The 11,678-nt window shown below is 41.2% G+C and overlaps 1 protein-coding gene across 1 annotated transcript; it reads right to left on the reverse strand.

Moving 5' to 3' along the window:
• Window positions 1-6,913: 6,913 nt before the first annotated feature.
• Window positions 6,914-10,594, reverse strand: CKAP4 (cytoskeleton associated protein 4). Its single transcript, XM_014520246.2, has one exon. The coding sequence runs from the start codon at window positions 10,204-10,206 to the stop codon at window positions 8,917-8,919; it is 1,290 nt and encodes a 429-aa protein (XP_014375732.1). The 5' UTR covers window positions 10,207-10,594; the 3' UTR covers window positions 6,914-8,916.
• Window positions 10,595-11,678: the final 1,084 nt, after the last annotated feature.

Genomic DNA, 11,678 nt, shown 5'->3' on the forward strand with positions numbered 1-11,678 from the left:
CCCAGAAACCCCTGCACCTATCTCCTTGAAACTTGTCAGACTTAATGGTCTCAGAAGGGCTACCATCTCTGCTGTTTTCATTCTGTTGCACAAACTGCTAGTTTCGTGCCCCTGGAGGCTTGTCCAATTTACCTCAAGGAGAGAGTCACACACTCAGGCTGGGTCCAACTCGAGTTTATTGTTTGCAAACAGTTCGACAGAGGAGCTCAGTTGCTCAAAGCAAAGTCGACCCCAAGCCCCACCCGAAGTTCCATTTTTATAGCTAACGTGAACAGTAGGTTCCAGCGTGGCGATACGTGATTGGTTATATTTCTTTGCAAAGCTTAGTACATGCGTAGTTCTAAGACGGAACTGCGGCAAAAGGCCTGCTGCATGCGCAGTTCAAAGAGGAACTGCGGCAAAATTAATGTCTTTTAGTAACCTTGTATCTTGGTGTAATTCTAGGGCAATGAGCGAGTATGATGGTTGTAACCTGAGTTATGTGCAGAGCAAGAGTTAATGTGTGTGTTTCAACAGGAGGCCTTGAGTCTTATCATAAGGCGGGCGTTTAGCCAGACTGTTCCTTATGACACTGCTTTTCTACTGTAGGAAAAAAAAGCAGTTCACAGTTTAACCATTAGACCTTGTGCAGTTTGCACAAAGGATCATGAAACATTTTTACCACAATTCAACTATTCCAAAAAATGACAGTTATAGACAGTTTCATGCTCCTCCATTATAGCCTATGGGCAAAACGTTGAAACAATGGCGAAACAGCAAAACAATTTCGACAAAACGAAACGGAACAGTACTTTCAAAACAAAGCGAAACTTGAAACGAAACACTGTCCCATTGAAATGGCAAAATGGAAGTCGAAACAAAATGGTGCTGTTTCGCACAGCCCTAAGGTTATCAAGCACTGAAGTGTAAAAATCCATCTTAAAAGTAACTTTTCTTCTCAATACATTTTAATTTTAAAGGAAAGCAATGAGCTTCAACAGGGTTGTCAAAGATATAGCTCACAGGCCGGATTTAGTTCATGCAGCCTCTTTATCTGACCCTCCGTGCTGCTCCTGGGAACCACACAGTGTGTTGGGCCAGCCCTTGGACCAGCCCTGTACGAAGGGCCTGGGATGTATGCTGAACACTGTTACCATTCCAGCCAGGTCAGGATTTGCACTGCACATAGCACCCACTCTGGCTGATCTGGGATGCGAACCACATGCAATGCCCTTGCCCACACCACGCAGTCCAGGCCAGTGCTGCATGCAGCTCCTGTCCTGAGCTGGTTAAAATAGGCACTGCATGCACTGTATCTAGCATACAGGAGAGCGGAGACTGTAGGCCTGATCCAGCCCCTGGGACCCACCCCATGCTGTTCATTTGGCCTGTGGACCAGTCCTACACCACGGGTCAGGTGAGTTTGATACCCCTGAACTACAGGATGCATCCCTGCATAATGATATATCTTGCAGCCTGATGCTTTTATTTTTTAAATATTTACTTTTAAATAACATATATTTAGAAGAATAACTATTCCATGTGACTAGGTGTTATTTTAAGGGGATGGATTTTTTTAAAGAACTCGGCTCCTAGCTGCTATGTAGGAATATAAATAAGGGCCAAATATAAATGAAAATAAAAAGATTATTTTTGTTTAAAGCTGCTCTGAATAGGATCTGTTAAATGCCCTTGTAGAAACCTGGTCCCTGTTAAAGTGCCTACATAAGACTGAGCTGTTTTGAAAAATGTCACCCTGCATATAAGTCCTGAAACCCTACACCTAGTAATATGAAGGAAATATGTCCAAGATGTGCAGGTACTATTGAGAATTAATTCTCACTTGCCTTTTTAGATCTAGAAATGAAAAGTGCTATTTAGGTGCTTAGCAGAACACATCTTTAAGGTGTTGTTATCATAAAATACTGTCACTAGATGGCAGGTTTCAGCTGTTTAATCAGAAAATGGCCTTCAGCTGTTCAAGAAGTTTGTGCTCTGCTGAAGAGACAAAGTTGATTTTGAAAGCAAGTTGTGTATATTTTCCTCTGAAGTCATCCACCCTCAAATTCATTTAAAAAACCCCAAAAAAACATATTTGTGGAGGAAATGGAGGCAGCTAGAGTTTCTCTCTTAAAGGAGATAAGTCACTCCAAAAGATGAGGGTGACCAGAGTGGTTGTGGTTGGGACTGCGGGAAGGGAAGAAGATAGTAAAGGAAACCAGGAAAAGCAGGAAGAGTAAAGGAGGTAGGGGAGAGTTTGGAAGAAGGTAAGAGGCTGCTGTAGCAGGTTGAAAGAGCAGCAGCTGAAGGGATGGCCAGTGAAGTGAGAAGCAGAATAGAGAAACGGTCACCAAGCAAGATGGATCTGGAGTGTGGTGCAGGAGACTGGTTGATACATGTCTGGCAGCTCAGAGGTGGACCTACCTCTGTCTGCAGAGGTAATAGTGTCAGATAAGCAGCCAGGAAGGAGCTGCTTGTTGACTAGCCAGAATGCATGAATTGATGCTGATGGGACAAAGGAGACAACAGCAAAAGCAAAAGCTGTAAAGTTGGCCAACTGTGTGGCCCCAAAAGTCTGGTGCATTGGTAGTGCTAGAATCCTGCTTACTGCATGGTCCCTACCCCTATGGTCTCACATAGTCAAAGATGCAGTGAGTCTATGACTGCACAACTTTAGTTATAATCACTCTTAGGAATGTGGGCTTTTTTAACACTATACAATAGTAAGTGTTGTATTTCACTGTCCAAAAACACTTTTAAATCAGAGGTGTCCTGTGCTTTCTGCAGGCAGGAGTTAAACTTCAGAACATCCCTGGGAAACATTAGTGATCACCATCTTAATGTTACTGCTAAATAAATTGAGGCATCAGGGTTCAGTGTCTTGTGCAGAATCACGAATCAAGATAAGGAGAGGGGATCCAGAATCGTCCTGCTCTGGCTGCAAACCCTAGTGGGCAAAAGATGGTGGAAATGTCCAATTATGTCGAAATCAATGTACAAATAGCGATGAAGCACAGGAAGTTAGGTAGCATCAATTATGTAGGGACTGAAAAAGAGGATGTGTAAATGGGATCCATGCAAGAATGGAGATTTTTCCATGCATAGTTGGAGTGAAGATAAATGAGGGCTGAAACTTAATGCAAACTAGTGGATATGTGTATAGTTCGGAGAGGGGAGGGTTTAGGATTCATGTAACATGAACTGCTGTGAGGGGGAACTGCTTTAATCTTCACCTCTTTGGTTTAAAACTGGTAGCAGCTGTGAGATTTGAGCTTGGCTGGGAAAGGGACTGAGGCAGAGATCAGACACAAAACACATTGCAGCTGCTTCTCACCCTGGCAGTGGCTAGCTGGTTGAACCAGAGGTCTAAATGCTTTGCCTTTTGCTGCTGCTTCTGTTTCTGGCAGGTTAGTAGAGCATCTCCTCCAAAAGAGGAAGTCAGATGAAAAGTAGTGGCAGGGGCGTGTGGTGTTTTCTTGATACATTAGAGGAGCCCGATGAGAGGCAGTGTGGCCTAAAACTGTGGTCTAGCCTTGATGCAAGAAGGGAGTCAGCTGCAGACAATGGCTTGTTGTCAGTAATTCTGTTTTTCTTCATGCCTTCTAAATGCTACGAAGGCTGCTGTTGCTGGAGCTTGGCAAACCACTAATGCTTCACTGCAAACCATTTTTAATCTCAGCACTGCTGTTGAAGGCAGGCTGAAGGCAAAAAACAGATGCCTTTGGCGCATGCATTGCAGGGCTTGACTGACTCATTACAAATGAATCTCCAAGCTGTGTTTACATAGCAAACTTTTATCTGGGGCTGGTTGTGACTGACAGCCATGCCAGCAGAATTGCTTAATGTAGACACAGTTACGCTTCTGCCGGGATAGATTGTTTCTTTCAGTGGCAGAGATGGTTTTATGGGACTGGTATGAAGTGCAGGTTTGCCAGAATATCATTAGCCAGGCTCACAGCAGTTTGCCCACATATACACTAATAAAACACTCTTAGTTAGATGTTGCCTCCTATGCTGGGTTAAAAAACATAGATCGAGTTCTTTTTTGTGCCACTCTCCGCAGGAGAGCTCTGCGTTTCAAAGATTATGATTATATCACAACCAGTCTCAATCCTTTATGGTGCCTAGTGTGAAAGTTAAGGAGCTATGTGTATACCCAAGGTTCCCGCATATATTCTTAGATTCAATCTTGCCCAGCAGCTCCTTTGAAAATGGAGAATTGTGAATGCTGGCAATTCCCCCTTTTGGCAGGGAAGGGGAGCAAAAGCCACTCCTTTCTCACCCTTGGGCTCCAAACTTTGTAACACTAGAACTCTGTCCCCACTATGTTCCCACTCCACACACCCCTCCATTGGGGAGAGGGTTGCTGGTGTAGCTATAAGAGTAAAGCTACATTGGTAAGCACTGCACATACACCTGCATAAGCCATCACAGGCTGTGCAAATGTGAACTTGCAGCTTTGTCAGCTGATCCACAGTCACTACTTGTGCCCAGGCTCTTACCGCTGGAAAATGAGGGAGAGTGTACCTGTCTTTCACTGAGGGACATGTTACTTCGCATTCACCATTGGGCAGAGTGTACACATGAGTAGTGACTGTGGCTTAGTTAAGGTACTGCAAGCTCACACCCTATCTCACCTTGTGTGTTAATTTGTTTGTGCCCATACTTAAGTGTAGTCAAGATCTATATTGTAGCTGCTCTTCCCTAAAAGGAAGATAAAAGGTTCCCTTGTCAGGCATTCTGAGAACTGATTATGTTAATGTTTATGAAGCGACTGGGGAGTTCCAGAAATTCACCACTGAAGTACTAAATATTAATTATTGCCCACATCAGGGAACACTAATGACAGAACCAAAACCTCCTCCAGTGTGTGCATTGGAATCTGGGATAACATTGTTGAGAATTATGATAACTGCAGATGTAAAATTTGGGGCCAAGTTAAAAAGGTAGGAAGGATTTGGGTTTTTGTTTGGAACATAAGTGTTATGTTTTCCTTTGTGTCAAGCCTGCAATGAGATCTATAATCAGTGCTTGCACATGATTTGCAACAGCTCTGAAAATCAATTATATTCTCAGAAATGCACTGTACTATTTAATACGAGTTAGATTTAGCATTTCTTGCAGTCTTTGAGCTACAGGCTCTGGTCTGGCCCAGATAAAAGGGGTAAAGTAGCTAGAAGATATTTTTAAATTTGTACTTCTTGGACCTGGTTCCCAGCGAAAATTACAGCAACCTCCAGTCTGTTTCAAGTCATGACCGCTGAACACAATCAAGTTTTCTTAGACTATAAAAGACTGTAAAAGAATTATGGACCATCCAGAATTAAGACTGATTCATTGGCTTTATTTCCCAAAGGGAAACAAGCAGCAGCTGGACCGGGTGCCAGGATCTGAAATATATATTATAGCTGCCATATACACTTTGAAAATAACTACTCCAGATAGGCAAAGTACATCACATTGTCTTACTAAATAAGTTTGCATATGTGGTACACATATTTCTACTTGAAACGTTATGTTTCATGAGGGGTCAGCCCTTAAAATGATCGCTAATCCTTTGGTATAACACTATTATGGACATCAGTCTAGGTCAGGGGTGGGTAAGACACGGCCCACAGGCTGGATGAGGCCCGCCAGGCCATTCTATCCAGCCCACAGGGCCCCTAAAAAATTTAGGTAGTTAGTATTTATCTGCCCCTGGCTGCCTGTCATGCGGCCCTTGATACCTTGCCAAAACTCAGTAAGTGGCCCTCCGCCCAAAATAATTGCCGGCCCCTGGTCTAGGTAGAACATAGCATAGAAAAGTGCAATTTTCATTTTCTTAGCAGCAACTGTTCTACTGGTGGTACCTTCTATCAGAACAGCTGTGCTGTAAATAAGAGGAGTGGACTCTATCAATAGTGAATCTCCTCATTTGAAAAACACTACCAGGGCATTCTTAAAGACAGAATAAAAATTGTTTGTACTACTACTACTACTTGTGAGAGCCCCTGAGATGGTTCTTTGCTGTGAAATTCTGACCTATATTTTAGATTCTTGAAGCTTGTGGTAGGAAAAGGGACAGGTTCAGATCTGTGGTGGGGTTTGGTTTCTAATTCTGATCATTCCAAGACAGAGGTGAGCTGTGATATTCAAATCTGGGTTGAAATTCCCCAAATTCAGAGAGATTTGCATTATAAAATTTGGGTTTATATTTATTTTTTGTATAAGGGGAACACTTAAATCAACATTTCCCAAAGTTTTTAAGCTGAACTTTTTGAAAGTAATACCAGCTGCATTCCCCATAACAAAAAAAATCCTTGAACACAAGCAGCCATTTAAGACAAGTTGTATAGATTTAGCTGTGCAGGCCAACCTTTATGGCAGGTGTGCCACAAACTAGTCCCACACCCTCCCCAAGTGCTATTCTGATTCCCTTCCCCTGTCTAATCTACTGCTCTGCTTTCTGCTCCCTCCCTGATTAGCTGCTTTGTTTCCTGCCGTGACTGCCACCTGTCCCCTCCCTGATCTGTCAGATGTCACATACAGAGGGTGCCTGGGCCTTTTGTGGCACCTGTGCCACAGGCTGGCCACCCTGATCTATGTCATTTGACACTTGTTTCATTGGCTGTCCGCACTGAAATTGTCAACAACATTGACATTTGAAAGCATCAGTGCTGTGACTGAGTCAGCACTGAAATGAATAATGTATTTCACTCCTGGAAGCTATTGTTTCGAGTTCTCTGAAGACTCAAAGACAGTGCTGCTTTGATGGTATAGGTCAGCATTTTTAAGGTTGTCTTTGGAACTATAATGGGGATCTCCTTTTAATATGAAAGCTGAGACTCCAGAGAAAAAGTGAGAAGCTGTTCCACCCCTCTTCCCAGCTATTCTCTGCAGGAAATGTTTTTGAAAGTGAAAGTAAGCAACACAGGAGGGAAAAAAAATCAAAAGTTCCAAGTGTTTATTACGTATTAAAAATACTGCAAATAAGCCATACAGTTCTTTTCACAGTAATCTAAACAGTTGTTCAAAAATTGAAAGGAAAAGTCAACAAGGAACAGTGCAGCTCAAAAGGAAACACAACAATACTATCTCAGTATAGTGCATCCTTCTTACTTATTAAGGCTTTTTGAACAGTTAGCAACCTCTTACGATATGCAGTGGGAACATCCTTAAAATTGGTTGAATGTCTTATTCTTATGTACCTAAAAGAGTCCTTTTTGCCCAGGCTGTCCCCAGTAACATACCATTTTTCAGAGGTGCTATTTGTATAAATTTATTTTCTACTGCAGCCAAGTACCTAATGCAGGTTGGGCACTATATTCTCAGATAACCTCATCTTCAGAATGACCTGCATCTATGTGTAGACACCTTTTAAAATACTTATACAACATTTGAAAACTTTAGCAAGAACTAACATCAGAAATCCTTTCCAATACGTTAAAAAAACAAAAACCGAAAGCTCCATGTCTAAGTGGTTCTTCACATGAACAGCAACATTTAGTGTGCTCTAAATATCTAACACATTTTCTGCTTCTTAACCAGTGTGAGGCTTGATTCTGTTTCACTGACATCACTGGCAAACTCCCATTGACTCTGGTACAGCCCTTACACAAAATAATACAGTGATACTAATTCAAGTGACTGTGACCTCAGGGGAAATCTTTAGAGGCATTATATTTAGAAGCAATTCTGCTAATGCCATCCTGTATTTTCTCTCTCTATTTTTTTTAATAGCATGGTTCATATAGATGAAAACAGGATTTTTGTTTTAGTTTTCCTTGTCCACACTCCAGATCATCCCCACAACAACCAAAGGTGATGTTACAAATGGGAAAATAGGACTTGAAGGGAAAAATCTGCCAAATAATCTTAGTAACACCAAAGGAACGTGACCAAATCTTACTGTGCACTCTGAATTCTGAGTGACAGTGAACTGCATCCTCATGCCCAGATTGCTCTGTCCAGCAGACAGTCTGTACCTGGGGGTTTGCAGGTGTTGGGGGAAGGTACTCACTGTAGGCTTTTAGGAAGCTAGAATCTATGGTTGCCCTGCCTTTTCCCTCCCTCTGTGGGTTTTCCTGTATGCAACTGTGTATGCATAGCAGTCAGTCCTTTTTTACCTTCACTGGAAACTGCAGAGACTGATGGGTTGTTGTAGGCTTAGCTTATACTTAACTTTTACCAATATGAGTATTTTGCTTAGGTGTGTAAACTTTGTTCTTCAACTAAAACAGTTAAATTGGTAAAAGCTCTAGTGCAGTGGTTCCCAGCTTTTTTAGATTCAAGGCATCCCTTGACAAATGTCAGCTCTTAGGTTTCACTCAGTTTTTTACTACAGAAATAAAACAGAGCAATTCTTCTGTTGCAAAGAAATCAAAGACTACAGCAGGTCAGAATGGATTCCTATTTGAAATCTCTGGACTTATCTTGTGAATCATGCTTGCACACTTAATGGTGCTAGTATTGCATGGCACCCCACAGCATCTTTAAATGGCTATCAATGGAACCTGGGGTGCAACAGCACTTGGAGAATCACTGCTCTAGCATGTGTGAACATAAAGGTGCCTTACACCAGCAGTTTTTCCCCTTTTTCTATAGGAATAGCTGTACTTTTTTAAAGTACCCTTATATCATTATAACTAAGACCACGCTGTCTGATGGCTGGAGTTGCAAAGGGGCTGTATCACTAACTAAAACAGGACAGTTGAAGCAAAATATCATTCTAGATTTAAAAAAGCCTTTAGTAATTTAAACCCCTGTGAAACTTAAAAAAACCCTGCACAGAAGAAAAGTACAGGAAATGAGCAGATCTGTATCCGACTGTAAAAGCATTCTTGTTTTCTTTTGGAGGTGTCAACTCATCTTTAAAAAGAGTAAAAAAATAAAAAGGAGGGGGCATACAAAAGCTAATTTTCTAAAAAAATCCAATACTTGCCTAATTAGCACTGTTCCTTAAATCTTTTCATGTATCTTTTCTACTTTCACAAATAATCTTTCCAGATCATTCCTTAGGTCATCTATTGTGGTCTTCATTGACTCCAGGGTGTTCTCGTTAGTTTCAATTTTCACTGAATAAGCAACTAAGCTATCTACTGCAGTTCTGACCATTTTCAAGTCAGTATCGACCTGACTGACAGAAGACCTTAAATCACTGACAGAGCCTTCCACAGAAGACAGCTTTTCTATATACTCTTGAGGTTGTGCTTGATCCATCTGAGGCTTTTCTTGATCCAGCAAAGCCCTAACTTGTTTCTGGATGTTCTGAAGGGCATCAGCAGAGTTTGGGAGGTCACTTACACTTCTTCTCAATTCATTGATATCATTGAACAATGAAATCTGAGATTCACTGAGACTTCTCAGAGCGTCTGATATTGAACTTGTATCAGCACCTGAGGTGCCCCGTAGAGCTGTAATGCCTTCCTCTAAGGAAGCTAGCTTGTTCTCATGCTCCTCCTGCCTAGAAAGAAGGGATTCCATCTTTTCAATGTATTGAATGGTAGCTGAAGTCAGGGATTCAAGACTGTCTTCTACATGTCTGAACCTGGGTTCAAACCTTTCCTGATTCTTTTCAAGGATTTCTGGTATGTTTTCTGGGAGTTCGTTTACATCCTGTTTGAGGTTGGCTTTAATATGCAGTAAGTCTTCATCAAGTCTTTTAATCTCATCAGGGAACTGTGTAAGGGATTCTTCAGCTTTAAGAACTTTCTCTTGTAAAGCTTTTAATGAAAGATGTTCAGTGTCTGCAGCCTCTTTGAATTTCTCGTGTTCCTGTTTGAGGTTAACTAGTTCTTTGACTTCAGTATAAACATCAGATTCCATTGAATCTATTGTACTTCTCAGCAACTCTATGTCCTTTTCTTTGGTTTCCATGGATGCTTGCACATCATCAAGAGCATCTTTCAGCACCTTTAGCTCATGTTTATATGCGTCTTTTTCTTCCATTGAAGCAACCTTTGTTTTCATATCGCTGATTTCATTTTGGCTCCTTTTCTGGACTTCTGTGAATACAGCAATGTTATCATTTATAGATTTGGTTAACTCTGTTAGTCTCTCTTCCACAGTATTTTCAAGAGACGTGAAGTCTCGCTCTCTTGAGTCCTTTACCATATGGATGCCATCAGACAGGTCTTTCAAGATTTCATTTTGTAGTTTCTCAAGAACTTCACTGATGCGATTTATTTCATTCTCCCCTTGCTTAACAGTCTTCTCTGTAACTTCTTGCTTCTGCTGACCTATTTTCATCGCGGATTCAAAATCCCCAACTGTAGCTTGAATGGACTGTACCTGAAACAGAAATCCACATATATTATAGCTTAAAATGACATCCTATGCATCTCTCAAAGGTACTTATAGCTTCCATTAGTGTAAAAGCTAAACACATCAGAATCCATTATGTTTCCTGCCTCTCGACCCTGTGCTGAGGTTGGGAAGTACTTTTATGACATTTTACAAATGGTAAACTAGGGACCGGCTCCACAAAAGTGACATTCCCAGCGTCTCCCAGGAGGTCTGTGGTATTGAATCCAAATCCTTTGACTTGGCCCTCAAACCATCAAATCCTATTTCTCTTGGACTCAATCTAACAGGCCTTAAGTCCTTATTCGGACAAAACTTACACCAGCTTCTGCAAGAATTTTGCTTTATGTACCGTGGGCCTGGGGCCTCTGTAAGTTCACTTTTTTAAAAGCATCTTTATCAATTTAAGCTTTAAATCAGAGTGATTGAATGGATGATAACTGAACAATAAATGAGTGTTAAATTATATAAGACAGGGCATCTTTTAAAGGAAAAAAATGGAGGATGGACTGGGGAATGAAAGTAGTAATGACATATCTAGGACTTTCATTATATTTCATTTTCTAAGCTAGCTTTAGTTTTTATATTTCTCCCAAACTGTGTTGTATGATGATAATATGTGTCTAGTTTTAAAATATTTCAGTTATTTAGTGCCCTCTGTTGTTACTGCTGGACAGGCTGACCTGGGCCCTTTGTACTATGAGCTGGTGGTCTCAATCCAGTTCAGTGTCTACATCCTGAAAATGACGCTCACAGCTGGCACTAGTGGACACAGTTGTTGGCACTAGCAGCAAAAAGGACAAAGGTTGAATGAGCATGAAAATGAAGCACCCTTTCACCTTAGAATTAGGGTGTGGGCACATGAATGTACTGCCACTATGTCTGCTGTTCCCAGTCCATGTATAAAAACCAATTTGAGTCTCCAAAGCTGCCAAGATGGTATTCATCACAAGCACTAAATTAACATAACGGAAAATAAAAAGCAATTAAACTCCCACTGGCTTCAGTGGAATTCATTACCTACAATACCTTTAGGCTTTGGGTATGTAGCAGTGCTGAGTAATGCCTGCTATCTTGCCTCCATCTGTGTAGCACACCTGAGGTATATAATAATGAGAACTACCACACAATCTGTCATGTCTGATGCACTGTTTCAGGGTAGCTCATCTATCTAATAACTAGATCATTTCACTGAATAAGATTTTTTTCTTTTTAGTTTTGAGTCTTTAAGTCTTCTCTCTGCTTCGGATCCCACAAACACTTCTTACTGACTTAGTCAATTAAGTTACTAATTAATCATTAAATGACCCATATGCATGTTGACAAGATTAAGGCCTCAGACTGAACTTTCCTTCACCTCAGTGGGGGTCTGAACTGAGCATGAACTGCAGGGTTTGGATAAGAGCTGTGCTCTTGAA

This window comes from Alligator sinensis, unplaced genomic scaffold (assembly GCF_000455745.1).
Source record: "Alligator sinensis unplaced genomic scaffold, ASM45574v1 scaffold267_1, whole genome shotgun sequence".
NCBI classification, from domain to species: Eukaryota; Metazoa; Chordata; order Crocodylia; family Alligatoridae; genus Alligator; species Alligator sinensis.